The following is a 22483-nucleotide window of genomic DNA, read 5'->3' on the forward strand; positions in this document are numbered from 1 at the left end:
ATCAACTGTAAGGCCGACGAGATTTATGACATCTAGTATCTGGTTTTTGTTGCTGTTTTTTTTTTCAAAGTGCCGTTATGTGATTGCTGTGTTTGCATGCCAACGGAGAAGCGCCTAACACCCACATGCATCCCATTGAAGCTCATATATAGGTGAATTCAGCGAAAGGCTGTTTTAGTTTACAACAATAGGCAAATGTGGAGAGTAGCAACTGTGCAGGATTAGCAAATTTCACTTGTCCATTGCCAGAGAGTTTTGGCTAAACGATGACAAAGTTGTTTTAGACTGAAATATGGGTCAAATTTGTTCGCTGCAAACGCAAGTAATTTTATTTAATTCGGTGAGCAAATTGCTTTCCATTTGGCCGATTTAAAAGTAAAAACGATGCACTGCATAGCTGAAAACCAATTAATTCTTTCGAGAGCTCTTGAGTGTTTTAGATATAATAATAATTTCTGGGCGTTTTTCCATTTTATTTCGCTTTATTTCAAAAATAAAGTTAAGATTTTCCAATTTAGCACAAATTTAATTCTTGTTAGTTTTCAGTTACTAGGCACTTATTTTTAGTTACTTGGTGCTCAAATAACAGTTGATTTCGCCAATTTCCATGTTCCTCCAGCAATACCCACACAATGCGGCATCATTGCTTCGAGATAAGAAGCACAACACAGTGCTCAGCAAGCAGTTTATTCTAGGGTGCTCCTGAAGGTATCACCGCTGCGAACATTTGCTAGAGCCTGAGTCACCTCGCAGAGACGTCGAGAGGCATCTCTTCAACTCTGAACGAGATCCAGGGCAGAACGCATTTACAACTACTAGACCGGACAGTATATAGACACACACTAAACGATCCTCATCGGGTGACACTTACCACCTTCCTAAACTTTCGACTCGACTGTTCTAGGTTAAACTATTCCCTATCCAGAATCGACCGCAACATACCCAATATATGTCCAGCATGTGAAGGCATACCTCACGACACTAACCACCTAGTCATATGCCCTATCATACCTGTTCACCTAACACCCCTCTCTCTTTGGCACTGCAGCGTATTTCAAGCTGAAATATTGGCTATCAGAGAAGGCCTGTTAGCCGTAAATAAAAGTGTCCTCACAAGAAGAGATATATACATATATTCAGATAGTCAATCGGCCCTGAAAGCTTTGAAATCGCCTAATATTAACTCGAAGACAGTAAAAGAATGTATCGACGTTTTGACAGAACTATTACAGTACTTTGTAATAAACCTGCTCCGGGTGCCGGGTCATACAGATTTAGAAGGCAACTGCGAAGCAGATGAACTAGCGAGATTGGGTACCACATTACCGATCCAACCAGACAAAGCGAACTTACCTATACCTTTAGCAACTTGCAAGATGTTTATAGATAAACACACTATCAGTGCTGAACTACTGCTCAACTACCCTAGAAGTGGCTTGAGGACTGTCTAAGGCCATCAGAGCAGATTTTTTTCGCTGTTTTTTACAACAAAGTTCATTGCTTCTTGAATAGAAGCCTGGTACCCAGAGCAGTTTTATTTTATTTTTATTTTTTATAAGAAAATTCCTTATGCTGTCTGCCTAAATGTTATTATTTTTAAGGCTTTTATGACTTTGTCAAAAACAAACTAAAAATGAAAATGGCTGATAATATGAAGATGTGTACTACCATATCATCAAAAAATTCCAAAACCAACTGTACTTAACTAGTGAAATTTGAAGTCACTCTTTTAACAAGCCTTCTTTTTCTCAGCACTGCTACATTTCTCATTGATTCGAAAAATTTTTCTGCTATAACCTACTAATTTCTCTAAAATTAGCTTCATTACTGCATTTTCAGAGTTCAATTGGCTCTATTAAAAGCCTGTGCATGAGTTGGCTGACCGGAAAAGGCTACCCTTTTCACAGTATGCAACCCCTCTCACCATAACGAGAGTGAACTTGTAAAAGAAGTCGATGGCTTGTCGCAACTGTGCAAGTACATTTAAACAAATTTGGTTGTGTAGAGTTGGTGTAGCTTCTTTTCAAGTCTCACCGGAGGTGCTGGTTAAGCTTAGATGCTTTGAGTTTGTACACATACATACAGCTACATATGTTTATATGGTACTCGTATTCGCGTGCACATGAGATGCAAGTAAGCACAGCAGACAAATCAGATAATCGTCACCAACAACCAATGTCGCCAGTCACAGTTTAACACAGGTGCTGCCCGATTTGTTCTTGTTTTGCCATTTTCTGCTTTTTTGCTGTTGTTTTACCTGCTGTGTAGCTGCGAGAAACTTCGCATATAAATTCTGAAAAACATACTAACGCATTGGAATATATACATACCTAGATAGTGTGAGAGCAGCAGTCGAAGTTAAACATTGTGAGAAATCTCGGAGAACAGCTAAAAGCTTTGGAATAACGAACTAATTTTCCATTTGTTCGATCTCTCAATTGCTTTAACCAAAGAGCGGGAGACTAGGTAGGTTTCTCGAAGTCTGCGAAGTTGTTGGTAGAACAAAGAACAGACATCGGAGTATAGCGATGGATCGGTAATGCGGGCTTGAAAACAGAGGTTGTGCTTATAAGCGCGCTGAAGCAAAAAATGATTATTAGAATCACGGTTGGCGAAAACGAAATATTCTCACAGGAGGCGATTGAGTATCTCGGAGTCATGCTCAACACGAGGCTAAGCTTCAAGCATCATTTGGCAGCAGTTAATTGTAAAGCAGCGGCTGTCAATGGCGCTCTCACAAGAGTCCTGTCTAAGATAGGTGATTCATATCGACTGAGATGGACTCTTTCGTAGTATACCTGTATGCAGCGCAGATATGGCTGCGGCTAAACATAGCCATATGCGTGAGGTGGTTCGCACCCACAGACGCAGCACACTACGTATGCGTTGTTGCTAAAAAGAGACCAGTGGATATTCACGCGATGGAATTGTATCGCTTATATGGAATAAAAGGAGTGAAACCGACGGTAGCAGAAAAGACGGCAGAAAGAACGCGGTCGATGCTCACCGGACACGGCTGCTTCTTTGAATATCTACACTGTTTCCAACTGGCCGACAGCCCTTTTTACCCGAGTTGCTCGAATACAATCGAGAGCGCAGAACATATGGCCTTTCACTGTAAACGTTTCAAGCAGAACGAGCAATGCTGGTGAAGGCATTCGAATACCCGCCATCCCACGCAAGATTTGTCTAGGATATGTGCTCGACCATTACTAAATAGGACGCTGCAAAAGCGTTCGCGGCTACAGTCGTGACGAGGCTCAATCGCATTGACCGGGAGAGGAAAACCCAGAAACGACAGCAGCAGTAGAAGCAGAAAGATAGATTAAGTATTCAGTACTATTAAAATATTTAATTAAGTAGGTAGCAAGGCCAGCTAGATTACTTCTAACGTAATATATTTAATCCAGCTAAGTAGACAGTTTTGAGGAAAAAAGGAAGAAGGTAAAAGGGAGGAAAAAAAACAGCCATACAAATAATATGGTATATAATATAGTATATTCGCCGCCGTAGCCGAATTGGTTGGTGCGTGATTACCATTCGGAATTCGGTGAAACACCAAAATCAAGAAAAACTTTTTCTAATAGCGGTCGCCCCTCGGCAGGCAATGGCAAACCACCGAGTGTATTTCTGCCATGAAAAAGCACCTCATAAGAAAGAAAATCTCTGCCGTTCGGAGTCGGCTTGAAACTGTAGGCCCCTTCAATTGTGGAACAACATCAAGACGCACACCACAAATAGGAAGAGGAGCTCGGCCAAACACCCAAAAAGAGTGTACGCGCCAATTATATAATATATATATATTTGCATGAAAAATAATTAAAATTTAAAAAAAAACGTATCAAAAAGTCTAAAAAATGGCGTAAAAATTCAGATATTTCTCCATAAAAAACATTGGTTTCGTTAATCTGTTTTGATTTCTAACTGGGTGGGTGATTATCTTGCCGCTATCAGTCCTCAATAGTGGGAAAGCCAACCTGTCGTAGCTTAGGAACAACGCCTTCTTACTGCTTTGAGCGACATCTGTGTTTCACATTTTTCTGGCTGAAGGATCGCGCAGATGGTTGAGGATTTCGCTAAAGTTCGAGTGCCTGCGCTATTACCGCGATTGCCCGCTTCCTCTTGCTGGCGCCACTGCTTTGCTTGTTTTAGCAGTCACAATGCAAATAATGCGCTGACTATTATGCGAAAGGAGTAAGGATCGAAAGTATAAGTTTTTGGGGTTGAGGAATGATTTTTTTTTTCTTTTAACAGAGAAAGTAGGTAAATTCGGAAAAGTGCGAGGACAGTGCTTTACATGAGTGTTTCGAACCCGCAACCTCTGGGATGGCAGGCTAGTGCACTTACGCTAGACTACCGCCGATACGCTGAAGAATAGAGGCCAAGCACTCACACCATCACACACTTGACTGCTGGTCAAACTCACACCAAGTATGCCTGCCAAAAAGAAGAAGAAGAAGCGTGTTTTTAATTGTATTTTTGATCAATGACTTTAAGTTTTCATTTCGTTCGCCAGATCTCATAACAGGCTACGTTTCTTGTTTTTTTGTACTTAACCTTTAGGTAAGACTTTTACGAATAAGAACCAAGATTCAATTCTTTAGTCAGCAGACGTTCTTATAAATAATTTCTTAAGTTACTTACTTACTTAGGTGGCCATAACAACCCATTACCGAGTTACGGCCGACCTCACTAGCTCTCTCCAGGCGCCTTTGCTCCGCGCGCGCCTTCTCCAATTCTGTACACCAAGCGAGCATGGGGTTTCCTCCACCAGGTCTTTCCACCGGAGCAATGGTCTTCCTCTGCGCCGGCTCCTTTGGACTTCGCCCTCGAACACCTTCTTTGCTGGAGCTTCTTCATCCATACGCACGACATGCCCTAGCCAACGCAGGAGTTGGATGGCGATGCGTTGAACTACGTCAATGTCGGCGTAGAGCTTATACAGCTCGTGGTTCATTCTTGAACGGTAGTCTTCACCAACGCGCACAGGACCGAAGATCTTACGAAGAACTTTTCTCCCGAACACCTCAAGAGCGGTTGCATCGCTTTGTGACACTACCCATGCCTCTGCGCCATAAAGCAACACGAGTATGATGAGCGTCTTGTAAAGTTTCAGTTTGGTCATGCGAGAGAGGGCTCGACTACACAATTGTTGCTATTAACGGCGGTGCCAAGATAAATAAATTCTGGCACAACTTCGAAGGTAAAGTTGTCCGCAATGACGTGCGTTCCTACACGCCGTGTGTTCCGCGTTGTAGACAGTATATACTTCGTTTTACCCTCGTTCACCGTGATGACTCCTTTTCGATAGCAGAAAACGCAGCGGTGGCATCTCGCTTACAGCGGCCGATAATGTCAATGTCATCGGCGTACGTAAGGAGCTGGACACATTTGTAGAAAATAGTGCCATTACGATGAACTCCTGCTTTTCGGAGCACCCCTTCCATCACGAAGTTGAAGAGGTTGCATGAACCTAAAACCTCGAACGGTACTGAATGGTTCGGAAAGGTTATTTCCTGCCTTGACGGAGCTGGTTGTGTTGCTCAAAGTCATTCTGCAAAGCCGTATGAGCTTCGCTGGTATACCGAACTCAGACATGGCGGCGTACAGGCAATCCCTTATCGGGTTATCGAACGCAGCTTTATAGTCGACAAAGAGATGATGGGTGTCGTCTTGCTTTTCATGGGTATTTTCCAGGATTTGGCGTAATGTGAAAATCTGGTCGATGTTGGACTTACCACGTCTGAAACCGCACTGATAAGGCCCGATCAGTGTGTTGGCAAACGGCTTAAGTCCTCCACATAGGACGCTAGACAGGACCTTGTAAGTTTTCTTAAGTATTTCAACATAAAATTTGCTTGCGTATGCAATCACATTTTCTTTTCGATTACTTTCCCTAATTTTCTCAGTGTTAAGCTGCAGTGAGCGGCGCTGCTGCTGCTGCCACCCGAGAACGCAATTGTCGCAAACAACTTTTAGTGCAACATTTCGTACCCTTCTCTGCACACACCCTGCGGTTGTTGGTATTACCGTTGTTGTGCTGTCATTGCAGTTGTTCCCATTGTGGTTGTCGTAGCTGCTGCAGACGAAGTCATAGTGGCGGTAATCTGGTTTAATCTTGCGCAACTCGACCAAACCGGGAAATTGCTTAATTAAGGTGGCTTTTTTGTGTTTGTAGTTTTACATCAGCATGCCGTTGATCGGTCAGGAAAGGCTTTGCAATGCAATACACATGGAAAATTACTAACTTACTCAATTTTCTTTGAAACCAAAGCCTCTGGGAGCCTTTCGAATGGTATCGAACTTGGAAGGGATTTTCAAAACAGTTGGGATGAGTCAAATTTAGGTAATTGTTTTCAGAAATCAAGACAAACAAACAGTCAAAATTCGATATTCCCATATCACAGCAGTAGCAAGAAATAGCGCATACCTCTTCTCCTTAAGCTAGCAAAGTTAATAAACGCACACATATACCCACACACGCACACACACATCATTACAAGCTTCAACGCCTTAATATGAGCTGCAGCACAAAGCGTCGTCCCACATCGCTACACAAGGCTAGCGCAGCTATGTAATGTTTTGCTATAAGCAGGGATGCCAAGCAGCAATAAAATTATCAGCGGGTGTGCGTCAGCTTTATTGGCAGGAATGCATTATGTACTATTTTATATCTGTAGTGTAGTTCACTTTTATCCCGCCATCAGCATTAAGACGCACATAAACAGCAATAAAAGCAGTGCTGATTGTAAAAGCAAAAGCATAACAAATACGCACACACATAAATAGCAATGCAAGAGCTAATAAAAGCTGAAATTCTTTTGCTTTGTACGAAATAAATATATCAGCATGAGCAAAGGTCACCGGCGACAACGGATGGTAAAAGGCATTTGGAGCAGAGCATTTCGTGCTACTTTTATTGAAATTAACACCTCCTAGTCAACTAAGTTATTTGCAATACACTCACACACACACTCACGCATGCATACACGTAAAGAAACACAAATAAACATTAATTTGCACGAATGCGGGTGGTCGTGCACGCGTGGTACCAATCGTAGTAGACTTCAATGCAAAATACTCTGTAAATGCCATGCAATGATTTCTTATGCGAACATCGCATGAATTCAAAACTAAACTCCACATACATAGTCGGATTTCCATAAGAAAAAAAAAAACAAATATAATAATGAATGCTATCAGCAAATGAGCAAGCTGCAGTGAATTCTTTATGCTTTTTTCAAAATGGAAGTGAAAATCTTATTCCCACTCCAAATGGCAAAAGAAACGAAAATTCGATGCATCCGCAGGTCCACTATGACAAAGGTGAAAATTGGAAGCAGATCGTCGTTTTGCTGCTTTATATTGGGTATTCGAAAAAGTCTTTTCGTATTTTGTCAATAGATGTCGTTGGAGTCATCTATCTCCAGTGCTACCAATCACATTGTGTCATATCATATGGTGTTAGAAAGGTGACATTTAAAGCTTCATTTAACCAAAAAAAAAATTAAATTCGGAGAAGTTAAAAAAAAGTTATAGCTGTTCAAAAATGAGTGAAAATAATGAAGAAATTAGCTATATTTTGAAATTTTGGTATAAAAAATGGAAGAATGCCACACAAGCCGCCAATGAAATTTGTGAAGTTTACGGAGACGATGCTGTATCAGTTCGTGTGGCACAACAATGGTTCGCTCGCTTCCGTTCTGGAAATTTCGATGTGAAAGATGCACCTCGCTCCGGTCGACTTATCGTTGAAAAAGTCGATGAAATTATGGAAAAGATTGACCAGGACCGTCACATAAGCTGCCATGACATCGCTAAAGCACTAAACATTTATCATCAAACGGTTTTGAACCATTTAAAAAAGGCTGGTTACAAAAAGAAGCTCGATGTTTGGGTAACACATGAATTGTCTGTGAAAAATTTAATGGACCGAATTAACATCTGCGATTCTTTGATGAAACGAAATGAAATCGAACCATTTCTGAAGCGAATGGTAACAGGAGACGAAAAGTGGATCAAATACGACGAGAAAGTGTGTAAAGAGATCATGGTGCAAGGGTGGTGAAGCTCAACAAATGGTCGCAAAGCCAGGATTGACGCCTCGAAAGGTTATGCTGTGTGTTTCGTGGGATTGGAAAGGAATCATCCACTATGAGCTGCTCCAGCCTACTCAATCGATTGATTCTACACTTTACTGTGAACAACTGACGAGATTGAAGCAAGCAATCGAAAAAAAAACGGCCAGAACTGATCAGCAGAAAGGTTGTCGTCTTTCATCAGGACAACGCTAGGCCACACACATCTTTGATGACTGGGCAAAAACTGGGAGAGCTTGGCTGGGAAGTTTTGATGCATCCACCATATAGCCCTGACCTTGGCACCATCGGACTACCATTTGTTTCGGTCAATGCAGAACTCCCTTAATGGAGTAAAGTTGGCTTCAAGAGAAGCCTGTGAAAATTACTTGTCGCAGTTTTTCGCCGAGAAACCACAAAAGCTTTACACTGATGGAATAATGTCTCTAGAAAAAAAATGGCAAAAGGTGGTCGACCAAAATGGTGCATATTTGGTTTAATGAAGTTCATTATAAATATAAAAAAAATGAGTTGAAGTTTGATTAGAAATACGAAAAAACTTTTTCGGATACCCAATAATAGATAGTAAACTCCGTGGGGAGTTTTCAATCCGTTCTCCTATCGGACGCGTCCACGGGTGGCGGATAGGGGTAAGCTCTGTAGATATACAGGGTAGGCGGGAAATAAAATACCGCTCGCGGATCAAAAACTGGAAACCTAAACCCGGCAACGACTGAACCAGAATGGACGGCTCTCCGGTCAGCGTCTGTTATTCAGGTTAGAAGCGACTGTTAACCCATCTGCTAGCAGTACCCCGTGCTGCAGAGCTCTACACTCGCAATCGCCCTCCGTGGCGCAGCCGCCTGTCAACATCAGGCCGCAACAACTACTGCGGAACACACAGCAGGACGAACGTAGACAAGATCACGCGTCCCTCACCCTCCGTGTTACAACCATACTCCCGAGGAGTTCAAATCTCCTCCAACTGAACTGTAACGGACTCATGTGTAAGATAGACGAGATAGTCGACTTCATGAGCCATCATGGAATCAAGATAGACAAGAGGCAAAACTCCCCGCTAGCTTCTCCCTGATCACCAGGGATGGCTATAACGTGCACATAAGGGATCTCGAGCGGGACAACGGTGGAGGCCTAGTGTTCATAGTCCACCATGCAATGCAATATCGATGAAGGCATTGACCGCAGGGACAGCACCTTAGAATGTCAAGGTATAGGTGCCCAGTCACGCGATGTTGAGCTCGAAATTTTTAATATATATTGGGTAGTCGAAAAAGTCTTTTCGTATTTCTAATCAAACTTCAACTCATTTTTTTTATATTTATAATGAACTTTATTAAACCAAATATGCACCATTTTGGTCGACCACCTTTTGCCATTTTTTTTCTAGAGACATTATTCCATCAGTGTAAAGCTTTTGTGGTTTCTCGGCGAAAAACTGCGACAAGTAATTTTCACAGGCTTCTCTTGGAACCAACTTTACTCCATTAAGGGAGTTCTGCATTGACCGAAACAAATGGTAGTCCGATGGTGCAAGGTCAGGGCTATATGGTGGATGTATCAAAACTTCCCAGCCAAGCTCTCCCAGTTTTTGCTCAGTCATCAAAGATGTGTGTGGCCTAGCGTGGTCCTGATAGAAGACGACGCCCTTTCTGCTGATCAGTTCTGGCCGTTTTGCAGTTGTACACAGTAAAGTGTAGAATCAATCGATTGAGTAGGATGGAGCAGCTCATAGTGGATGATTCCTTTCCAATCCCACGAAACACACAGCATAACCTTTCGAGGCGTCAATCCTGGCTTTGCGACCATTTGTTGAGCTTCACCACCCTTGCACCATGATCTCTTTACACACTTTCTCGTCGTATTTGATCCACTTTTCGTCTCCTGTTACCATTCGCTTCAGAAATGGTTCGATTTCATTTCGTTTCAGCAAAGAATCGCAGATGTTAATTCGGTCCATTAAAATTTTCACAGACAATTCAAGTGGTACCCAAACATCGAGCTTCTTTTTGTAACCAGCCTTTTTTAAATGGTTCAAAACCATTTGATGATGCATGTTTAGTGCCTTGGCGATGTCATGGCAGCTTATGTGACGGTCCTGGTCAATCTTTTCCATAATTTCATCGACTTTTTCAACGATAAGTCGACCGGAGCGAGGTGCATCTTTCACATCGAAATTTCCAGAACGGAAGCGAGCGAACCATTGTTGTGCCACACGAACTGATATAGCATCGTTTCCGTAAACTTCACAAATTTCTTCCATTTTTTATACCAAAATTTCAAAATATAGCTAATTTCTTCATTATTTTCACTCATTTTTGAACAGCTATAACTTATTTTCAACCTCTCCGAATTTAATTTTTTTTTGGGTTCAATGAAGCTTAAAATGCCACCTTTCTAACACCATATGATATGACGCAATGTGATTGGTAGCACTGGAGATAGATTACTCCACCGATATCTATTGACAAAATACGAAAAGACTTTTTCGACTACCCAATATAAATATATCCCCTGTAACCTGCTGCGCGGCAGAATATCACCCTGATATAGGTGCGGCTCCGAAAGGAGTTTGTGTCCAGAAATCGGCCAAGAAGGTGTTTATTGGGATACGAAAGGAATTTTGTTTATGGATTACTTGCAAACTGGTAGAACAATAAATTCTGTACATTATTGTAATCTTTTAGACCAACTGAAGGAAAAAATTCTTGAAAAAAGAGCCAGTTTGCAAAAAACAAAAATTATGTTTCATCACCCATTCCACCGTGTCACAAGAGCATTTCGACATGCGTTAAAATTCATGAATTAAAGTTCGAATTAGCAGAGCATCCACCGCTTCCAGCTCTAAAAAAATCATGCGTAGAAAGCAACATCCCACACGCAATGTGTCTAAAACGGCATAAACACGACTCCACCTTGATGAAATGATTTAAGCAGAGCCAGAATGGAATCAGCCTAGAGGGGAGAAGTGTTTTAGAGTTAGTGAGAGCATGCCCCACATACCACTGATGTGAAGGCACCTTTGATGATGTTTCAGACATTTTCGATTTTAACCTCCTGTGAAACAAACCAAAAATATGACCACACCCGTTTTGCCAATTTTTGTATTTTTCTTTGCTCACTCCACTCGGAAGCATAGGGCTCGAAAACACTCAGTATTCGTTGGTTTCGTTAATCTCTTTTTTGATTTCTGACAGAGTTGGTGATTAGCCTGCCACTACCAGTCCTGAATAGTGGGAGTGCCCACCAGTCGTTGCTAAGCAACAACGCCTTCTTACTGCTTCGAGCGCCACCTGTGTTTCACATTTTTCAGCCAGAGAGATCGCACAGATGGTTGAGGACTTCGCTAAATTTGGTGTGTCTGCTTGTTTTTTGTTTTAGAAGCAGGAAATGTAGGTAAATTTGGAAAAGTGCGAGGACCGTGCTTTACGTGGGTCCGTGCCAATTTAGAGTTTAATTTTGCCTTGAATCTCTTGGCATTCAGGCCATTTTGGCTTCAGTGCTCAATTCAAGCACATTAATTGATGATTGCACTCAGTTTAAATATCTATTACTTATTACCCTACTCTAGTTCAACGAAAACTTTTTGCTCTGACCAGGTAGCCCTTCGATAACTTGACTAATCCTAGCCAAATTTAAATCCGAGATATTCTAAAGTTACTACTAAGCTCAAATAGGATTTTAGGAGAGATAGGAATGCACTGCTACCCCATGTGGCAGCACTACCGGCCAAGAGCTTTGCTTGTTTCGCGGTGAGCAACCCCCATAATCTGTTTACTTACCTTATGGAGAATATCAAAATCAAAGAAACTTTAACAATAACTCGATTTACTTAAACAAAAGAAAGTTCACCTTGTGGCCTCTCTACGATTCCCAAGATGGTAACTTTTTCCATGCGCCTGCAGCACAACTTGCAGTTTATCTAACCAACTATCAACTGCTAATGCAGCGCGGCATTGTTGCAAAATACTTGAAATTGTTTTGCAATTTAAATTCAAATCCGACAAACAGTTTCACAAAGTGAAAATTACTTCCCCATGACGCCATAATTACGAATGCGCCGCGGTTGTGCCGCAACAATAACAGCCAAACGTTATGTCCGCGTTGCAGTAGTAACACGAGAAAACTTTAGCGCATGCCACTGAAAGGCATGCAACGGTAAGTGAAGACCGTCGCAGTCGTATTCGTTTACTTAGACGCGCAGTTACTCTCCTACATCCCAGCATTGCGGCCCCGCACTGCTTAGTAGGGCAAGAGATAGGAGAGTCTTTGCTAGAGATGCATATTTTGTCAATTTTTACGAATTCAGGAGATGCGGAATCTCGGGATTTTAAATATACTTTTTTTTATTTAAAGTGAAAATTATTTCGTTCGAGGTTTCAGAGAGCGGGTCTCGCTGTCGTGTGACTTCTTTGAACTGATGTTGGAAAAGATCGTATGAGCCGCAGAACTTACTCGCTCAGGCACAATTTTCTCTAGGAGCGTACAATTGTTGGCTTATAGCGATGATATTGACATCATCGGGCTTAACAACCGCGCTCTTAGTTCTTCCTGCGTGAAGGAGAACAAAACGAAGTACCTCCTGTCATCAAACAAACAGTTGGCGCACTCGCGTTTCGGCCCCCACGTTCACACCCACCGTTGACAGCTATGATTTCGAGGTTGTAAAAGACTTCGTATACTTAGGAACCAGCATTAACACCGATAACAAAGTCAGCCTTGAAATCCAACTGAGAATCTCTCTTGCCAACAAGTGCTACTTTAGACTAAGTAGCCAATTGAGTAGTAAAGTTCTCTCTCGACGGACAACACTCTACAAGGCTCTCATCATGCCCGTCCTAACGTATGGCGCAGAAGTTTGGACGTTGACAACATCCGATGAGACGTTCCTGGGAGTCTTTGAGGGAAAGATTCTGCGCAAGATTTTTGGACCTTCGCACGTTGGCGACTGCGTGTATCGTAGGCGATGTAACAATGTGATATATGAGCTTTACGACGGAATAGACATAGTGCCATAGACAACTTCCGCCGTCAGGGATCGCATCAACGCCGCCAACAAAGGGTATTACGCCCACCTGAACTTGTTCAAGTCCCGCCTTTTGTCTAAAGCTACAAAGTTCACTATGTACAAGACCCTTATTCGACCAATCCTAACATATGGTTGTGAGGTATGGACTCTTAAGGTTGATGATTGTGCTCAGATTGCTCGCATGGATAGAAAAATTTTAAGAAAGATCTTTGGCCCAATAAGAATGGGGATGATGGTACCTATAGAATCCGATTGAACTCTGAACTGAACGATCTAACTCAGAACAAGATAGCTTGTGCAGCGCTTAAGATGGCTAGGTTATGTGATCCGTATGCCTGTTGACTGTACCGTAACCGAAAGCCTTGACAGGAAAGCTAATGGGCGTGAAGACCAAAGGCAGACCGAGGAACCGTTGGATAGAAGCAGTGGAACACGATCTTAAGAAGCTGGGAATACGTAACTACGAAGCAACAGCTCAAGATAGACCGCTTAGGAGGAGCATTTTGAAGCAAGCTTTGACGCACCCCGCGTTGTAACGCTCTGAAAGAAAGAAGATATAGTGCAGCGAATGAAAATCCAATAGCATCGTTGGGGGGTCATGTCGTCCGAATGGATACAAAGTTCTCGCTCTGCAAGTATTCGATACGGTACCAGCTGGTGGTAGCAGCGGAAGAGGAAGTTCTCATATGAGTTGGAAAGTCTTCCACTTGAAGATTTGGTTTTACTTAGAGTTCCCAACTGGTGCCAGTTAGCACGAGAAAGAAACGACTGGCGCGCTTTGTTGGGCTCCGTTAAATCGCATAAGCGGTTATTGCGCCAATCAAGCAGAAGAAGAAGATATAAAAATGAATGTTTTTGCCTCAATTTCACATGCTACATCAATCAAGCACCAATCAAACAGATGAAGAAGATATAAAAGGGATTTTTCTGCCTCCATTTTACATGCAGCGTCAGCTATTAGAATCCCAGTATTTTCGGGACTTAAAACCTACCGAAATTTCTGGATCCCGGAAGGCCGAGACTGGCATACCCAGTTTATGTATAGTTTGTGGCATAGTTTTGCGGATTACGCTCGCTAAATTGACTGACAATATACAAATTGAAATTCCTCATTCTGAGAGTGGGTACCAAAAACGAAAAAAAAAAGTGTGGAGCAACCAAGCAACAATAGCGATGGCAACAGCAATCGTTTCTGAATGTAGTAGTCGCATGTTGTGCTTTTGCATGCCTCGGTGGTGTGAGCCCGTTGCGGAAGGCGCCTTAATTGCACCAAAAAAAAACGAAAAAAACACCAAGTACGAGCATTCGTTACAAATATAAGTTTCTAAGTGTTGTGGATGCAGCCACCAGTTCAGCCAAAACCGTCGCACCAGCAGCCAAGTCGGCCATTGCTTAATGCAACTTTTGCGTTAGCGCAAATCCAACGTTATTCTTCTCAGCCATTTGCACTTGTGCACTTGAACAGTATGTTTCTTCAATGCGGCACAGCAATTACTGTAGTTAGTTGTAAGTTTCATCCCAATTGCAACATCACTTGCCTGCTGCCTTGCCACAATTCCAGTTGCCTTAGCTTAGGTTGCATTCAGACGCACAGCAGCAATTGTTGCCACAGTTAGTCTGCAGCAGCAGCAGCAACAGCAGCATGTTGGCACTCGAAATGCGCTCAACCCACTCAAAAACTGTTGGTGATCCACTTTGTGTGCAAGTTTCCTACCATTACGCTTTCAATTGGCGAAAGTGTATCGTAACAACAGCAATAACAAAGCGCTACAATTGCAATAGTATCACCTGCTTTGCAATCACTTCCACTTAGCAACAACAACAACAATGTGCCGACTCAAACATACTTACATCCATACAATACATACTCACACCCACACACACATACATGTGTATATATAAGTAGTGATATATGCAATGTGTAATCTTCTTATTGAGGTTACTCATCCGCCCTGCTGTGCTCAGTAAGTGTCTGTGCGAGCACAAGCGCAAACTTGCTAAATTTTAAAAGCGTCTGTAATACAAATGTATGCATTTGAAAATACTCACCCGGTGTTCGTGTGCATGTGCATGTGCTTGCGAATGCTGAATGCGGTTGTCTCCGGCTTTGTGTGCACTCGTTGAAATAACCGTTCAAGTGGCGATTCTGTATTAAGTAATACGTCAAAAAAGGCGGTTAAGTGTTTGCAGACGCGCAATCAAAGCAGAAAATACGAGTAGAATTCTCTTTCAATTACTCGCGTCTCGTTTCAATTTAGCTGCCAGTGGATGTACGCCAACAAATATGTTGAAGAGCCACTCAGCGAAATGAATACAAAAGTGCATCCATTCACACCTGGATACGCATTGACTGACATTCATCGTGCTGGTAATCGGATTCGCATTCGCATTCACATTTTGTACGGGGCCAACAAATTCAACAAGCCATAAGCGTGCACACAAAAACATATTTTACTCAAACAGAAGTTGCTACTTTGCACCGAAAACTATTCAAAAATGTTGCAAAATACCATTTCTTTGAGGAAGGAAAAAAGCGAAAGAAGTATGTCGACTTCTTTCAAAAGCACTGAATGGAAAAGTAAAAGTAAATGCATGCATATGGTAAAGGGTAGGTCATTGGTGGGTTTGTGTTTAAGAGATGTTGCGTTGAAAACGGCGCTCAATATTTTTGCAATTTTTTTTTTACTTTTGTGCCAAAGAGTAAACTTTCTGATTAATTTTGGAATACGCAGGCTTACGTTAGGCCAGGAAGGGATTATCGTTGTTGTTGTAGCAGCGTAAACATTCCTCATACACATTTATATGGAAAATGCTGCTGAATATAAATCCGGGTCGTTCCGATAACGTGGAACCGACTGTCAAAGGAACGCCAGGAAGGGGTAGACAGTACCGGTTTCAGTTGTCACCATCTCAGACTTCGGACTTCTTCTCCACTATGAACAGCACTGGATGACTGTAAATGATTTTTCTTCCTTTAATTTTTGTAATATTTCACCTATCTATGGTACCTAGGCATACATTGCCACCATAGCAGTTTAATGTTGTGATTTGTGATTTCTCAAGAGCTTTATTTGTATTTTATGAATGCTTTTGTTTTCATATTTCAACGCGTTACACACACTCTTTCCTGTGAACTAAATTTACTTTTTCGGAAAGGGGATACAAAAATAAAAATAACGTGTATCGGCGATTATCATGTACAAGTCACAATTTTTTTTTTGTATGTTATAACTTTAAACGACGCGTAAGAGTAGTATTTATTCCGAAACCAGGAAAAGATGACTATTCCCTAGCAAAAAGTTTTAGACCAATCAGTTTGACATCGTTCATGCCGAAAAGTTTGGAACGAGTGGTGGAGAAACATATTCGAGTGGGGGTATTGCCGAGAAGTCCACTTAGTAGAAATCAACACGCTTACCAGAGTGGAAAATCATGTGAATCAGCCTTACACGATCTTGTTAGCAAGATTGAAGCTGGGCTGGAAGCTGACGAATACACAATGGGCGTGTTCGTGGACATTGAGGGGGCTTTTGATAATGCCACTTTCGGTTCGATGTGTTCTTCTGCCGAACGACACGGAGTTAATCAAGCCATTATAAAATGGATATACTCCATGCTCTCTGAGAGGCTGTTAACCGCTGGTGGGAGCGATGACGAGCAAATCACAGTCAGGGCCAAGCAAGGATGCCCCCAAGGGGGTGTTCTTTCTCCGCTGCTGTGGTGCTTCGTCGTAGACTCCCTATTAGCGGAGATGCAGGAACTCGGCTTTCACGTCCAAGCATATGCGGACGACGTCTGTGCGCTCACATCCGATAAATCCTTAAGGAGGCTTTGCACGAAAGTGCAGAGGATTCTTGACAAAATCGATGATTGGTGCATGAGACAAGGTCTTTCCGTTAATCCGAACAAAACAACCATAGTCTTGTTTAGAGAAAACGGAAATTGGATGGACTCAGTCTTCCAACACTGAAAGGTGTGACACTTGGTCTTTCCAACGAAGTTAAATATCTAGTAGTAATCTTGGATAAGAAGCTGACCTGGGAGACACACGTTTCACTGAAGGTGAATCGTGCATTGAAGATTTTTCAGCAATGCCGTAGAGCCTTTGGCAAAACTTGGGGTCTGAAACCTGCTGTGGTCCTATGGATATACACGGCACTTATCAGGCCAATCATCACTTACGCTTCTGTGGTCTGGTGGCGACGGAGCATGGTTAAGTCCACAATCCGGGAACTATACAGGCTGCAAAGAAGTGTATGTTTATGCATCACGGGTGCCATGAGTACAACCTCTGGTGATGCCCTAAATGCTATGCTTGATTTCCTCCCCCTGGATCTTAAGATACAACAGGAAGCAATAAAAGCAATGTGTAGACTCCATAAATATGGTTTCTGGCACGAAGATGGAACTTCGGGACACAGAGAAATCTTTAAGTTGCTGTCGGAGCAGTATCCACTGTTTTTGGCACCTAAAGATGACCTGATACCCACAGTTTCATTCGGAAGGAAATTTGATGTCAGATTTCCATTGCGTGAGCAATGGAGCAATCCAGAATGCATGCAGGGAGGTTTGACGGATATTTTCTTTACCGATGGGTCCAAGACTGAAATAGGGTCTGGAGCCGGATGGTACTTAAACGATAGTAATAAGTATCACTATGCTATGGGGGGAATGGCAACTGTTTTCCAAACAGAAGTTTTTGCCATCCTAAAAGTAGCCGAATGGATAATCGAGAGGAGATGGAGCGGGAAACAGATTAGAGTCTTCAGTGACAGTCAGGCTGCATTGAAGGCCTTGGAGAACGCGAAGCAAACCTCAAAGATTGTTCAAGAATGTAAGAAGAAGCTTAATTCTGTCGCAAGACAAAACAGGCTTGTACTTATATGGGTTCCGGGACACTCCGGTGTTCAAGGAAACGAAATTGTCGACGAATTGGCCAACCGTGGATCAGCGGTGCCCCCACAGGGGCCAGAGCCAATAATCGGAATCAATCCCGCAGGAATCAAGAATTGGATCAACGATTATGTAGGCAATCTACATAAAGAGCGATGGTCCGGTCTAGGACGCTGCAGAACTGCAAAGTGTTTTGTGACAAGTCCGAACAGAAAACTGACAAACTTTCTACTAAAACTTAGAAGGAAAGACATTCGGTTGATTGTCGGCATCATTACAGGACACAACCCATGGGGTCAGCATATGACCACCATTGGAATCATCGAGAACCCGGTATGTCTGTCATGCTTGGAGGAGGCGGATAGCACTGAGCACTTTCTCTGTGAGTGTCCTGCCTTTGCTACAGCGCGACTACGAGTATTGGGTTCCGATGTCATGGGAATGAGTAATATTCGTTCTCTAAAACTGGAGGATATTTACAGATTTGCCAAAGAATCTGGAAAATTCTCACAGGACTAACTATCTCTATCTCTGTCTCTACTCTTTCCTATCTCTTTCTCTGATACTTTTCTCCCTCCCTCCTTGACTATCTACCCCCTTTCCAGAGCTTTAAATACAATGGGCTTTTTAGCCTGAGTGTTTTAGGAGCCACCAAATCTCCTGGTGCTCCTTGGCTCGACTTCTTCAAATTCAAATTCAACTTTAAACGAGCAATTCTTGTATGTATATCTGTATAGCCAAACGATCTCAGGATTAGCTTAACGGATTTGAATGAAATTGGGCACACAGATAGTGTATCACATTTCTAGACCTTTCACTTAGGTGTTGCCACTGACAATGTTTCACAGGGTTGCCACCTGTTCGAAATTAAAAAAAAAAATTGATACGCCGATGTGGGTATCAAAAGAAAGGTATTTCACTCCGCATTACAATAGAGATATAAAACGCCGAATTTTATTTATTAATTTTATTATATTATATTAAAATTAAAAATTGTTATATTAAAAATGTTAATGCTTTTAAAGAAACTTAGGCCTTTTATTTTTGCGTTTGTAAGCATTTGTGTCAGTATCGCGACAAATAGACCAACAGTATTCGCCAAGCATATGCGTAATGTCTTGTTCCTCAAAGCGCTTTTCAATAGCCGCAATGTCCTGATGGAACCTTTCGCCATGTTCATCGCTACAAGCTCCTTAATCACCAGGGAAACAATCTAAATGATTGTGAAGGAAATGGATCTTTAGCGACATTAATATGCCCATTTCGCCATACCGAAATCATTTCTGCAGCAATATTTTTATAATTGTCAGCTCGTTTGTTGCCAAGAAACTGCTCAATAACGGAAACTGTGCCTTTCCATGCACGTTGTTCGATAGCATTCAATTCTGATGAAAATTCATAACTTGCAAACTATTTTTTTTATCTGCGGACCACTGAAAACACCTTAAATTATACACATCATTAAAAAAGTAAAGTTACTAAAAGCCTTCGTAAAAAAAATACCTGGATGAATCTTTGCGCCGCTCAGTTTCCGAAAAATATTGCGCAAACTTGCAATCGCAAGAATCTGAGAATTGATAAAATTTTTTTTTTTATTTTACATAATAAAAACATTTCCACGAGTCTGCTTGCAGAAATTCACCGCGATTGGATAACGGGAAAAGGGTTAAAAATTTATCCAAAGTTTTTCACACAGGCGGACTACGAGCTCTATATTTTATACATAAAAAAAAAATTCTGACGTGTACATGAAAATCGCCGATACACATATATTTTTATTTTTTCTCCACTTTCCGAAACAGTATATTTGGTTCATAGGACAGAAAAAAAGTTCGTTTTTGTAACGCAGTGTTATCGATACAATCTATTTTTCAATTTATTTCCGGCAAAGCTGTTCAGGGCTGGTTTTTTGTTTTTGGTGAATTTGCAGCATTAAGGGTGTCACTGCAGAGGTGGTAGGTGGTAGAAGAACTTTTTTTAGTGAGACAAGGAAATAAAAAAATTTCTAAAACGGAAGTCCACAAGACAAAAACTAATTTGTTTGTATTTTTGTAGACAAAACTCCATTTTTTTTTTTAGTTTTTGTAATCCTTGTTTTTTATTTTCTTTTTTCCCTGGTTTCTTTTTTTTTTTTTGGTTTTTTTTTAGTTTTTTCTGGTTTTATTTTCTTTTTTTTTTGTTATCTTGCTTTTTTCTGGTTATTGTTTGCTTTCCGTTTTTTGGATTTTTCATAGTTTGTTTGTTTTGGTTTTGGTTTTCTTCCCTTCGTTTTACTTTTTCTTTCCTTTTTTTAAATTTTTTTTATTTTGTTTTATATAATTTTTTTTAGTTCTTTTCTTTTTTTATTTTATTATTATTTTATTTTTTTTTTATAATAGGTAATTATTAAAAAACCGCCACTGCACAGTTCTTCTTACCTTTTAGAGAGGCTGAACAGCACTTAGAAATTTTTTAATTCCGCTGAACAAACGGAAAACGAAATTTGTTTTCGTTTTCAATTGTAAATGACAAGTACAATTTTTTGATATGCAGATTTTTGCAAAAAAAAAATATAAATTAAAAAAAAAAATGTCTTAGAAAAAAATTGTTTTTGTTTCCTTTTTCAGTGCGCTCGGGAGCATAGGGCATCGACTCTTCATAGCGCAGGGTTCTGGGGTGTTGCTCGCTCGCTATCTTCCTCAAGTATAATTTGGGCGACCGCGGCCTCTGCTTCCTTGCGGATTCCAGTGCAGTAGCATTCTCGTGATGCTATCTGGTGGCTTTCTAAGCGTGTGACCTAACCAACGCCACATTCCGCGTTTTATTTTCCAAATTATAGGTTCTTCATTCGTTGATCTCCACTGCGCGTCGTTGCTGATAGTGTTCGACCTACAGATGATGCGGAGGCATTTGTTGACGAAAAATTGTAGCCTCCGTATGATGGTGTTAGAGACAGCCATGCTTCATTTCCGTTCAATAATACTGACTTCATACGTGAGCTGAATATTGGCAGCTAAGAGCGACAAGTGATTTGCGATAACTGCATTTAGAGGTCAGTAAGTTTAGAAGGTGATATGTGTCGCCCGATGAATGTCGTTTAGTCTGTGTACTGTCCGGTTCAGTGATTTCAGTTGTGTCTTCGGTATGTCTGTTGGAGTAACAGCCCCTTTCGCCTTTTTAGAGGCAAACACGAAATTGCGATTTTAAATTTTTGCACTTCGAACGATCATTTTCGCCTTTGGCCTTCAATTGCAGAAACCCCAAGGTTCTTGTAACTCTACAAAAGTACTCATTTGCTTTATTTGCAAAACTGTCAAAGCATTAAAGCACAAATGGCAACGATTGTGTGTTGTTCAAAAAGCATAACCTAATTAGTTTCGATTTCTAGGAAAATGAGTCGAAGTCACCGCCGCAAATGAAACCAAATTAGTGCGACCTAATCAAATAGAATCATAAACAAACAAAAAAAGTCGGTAGCAACAACAACAACAACAACAACAACGGAATGTACAACGAACAACTAACACATTTAGCTTTGTGATGATTTTGAAAGATTTCAGCTACAGAAACATCATCAACATTCAACTTGATGCACTGCTGCTGCTGCGGCTGCGGCTGCCGCTGCCGCTGCTGCTGTATTGGAATCCCTAATTGATGTTGAACGCATTGCAGTAAATTTGTAACAGTTACCACAGCATTACCACCGATCTGCGTCCTTCTGTTTCACTCATCTATTCAACCATTTATGCGGAAACACTTTTAAACAAGCCGACACAGGCGTACACATACAAACGCACCGATGTAATGAACTGATAGAGCATCACCACCCACCAACACCAAAACACATTATATCTAATGGATGCGGCGGTATGTGTCTATGTATGTATGTGTGGTGTGTGTGAGCTTTAGAGGATGAGGCTGTTGCGACAGTGACACTCGAGTTCGTAACGTTCAAGGACAATGCACTAATTACACTCAACATTGATGAATATCCTGCGGTGGCGGCAATAATCGCAGTCGAGCAGAGCGGAGCATAGAGCAAGAGTTGGAGACGGAGTGAAAGAAGCGCTATGATGGTCACCGCAAAATATGTCAAATGTGGCGTTTTATGTCGTGCCTTAAACTCCCTACATTTCACTTACCACATTGCTCATCAACCTTTGCTTCCACGGCCAGCACCCACACAACGCATACACACACACACACGCATCTCAGTGGTGCTGCCACTGTTTGCCGCCGCCACCACTGCTGCTGTTAAAAGTGAGAGCGCGCAACACATTTTCATTTTGCCCTTTAGTTCATCGCTGACCAACCTGGTATGTGTTCATGTATGTATGTGTGAGTTATCACATCTACACACACACACGCACACGCACACAGATTGATGCCTGCTTTGCAAGATCCTCTGCTCGGTATTTGCTTGCGTTCGTGTCATGTTGTTCATCCTTCCGCCGCGTCACCTCGCCAGCTTTCGTGGCTAGGGCCA

The 22483-nt window shown here is 41.6% G+C and overlaps 1 protein-coding gene across 1 annotated transcript in view; it reads right to left on the reverse strand.

Moving 5' to 3' along the window:
* Positions 1-22282, reverse strand: part of LOC128865752 (putative gustatory receptor 57a) — an 84107-nt gene extending 61825 nt beyond the window's left edge. Inside the window, exons 1-2 of the mRNA XM_054106069.1 lie at positions 22204-22282; positions 21523-21644 (exon numbers count right to left, since the gene is read on the reverse strand). Coding sequence (XP_053962044.1) covers positions 21523-21644; positions 22204-22282 — 201 coding nt within the window. The remainder of the gene's footprint in view (positions 1-21522; positions 21645-22203) is intronic.
* Positions 22283-22483: the final 201 nt, after the last annotated feature.

Source organism: Anastrepha ludens, chromosome 6 (assembly GCF_028408465.1).
Source record: "Anastrepha ludens isolate Willacy chromosome 6, idAnaLude1.1, whole genome shotgun sequence".
Lineage (NCBI taxonomy): Eukaryota > Metazoa > Arthropoda > Insecta > Diptera > Tephritidae > Anastrepha > Anastrepha ludens.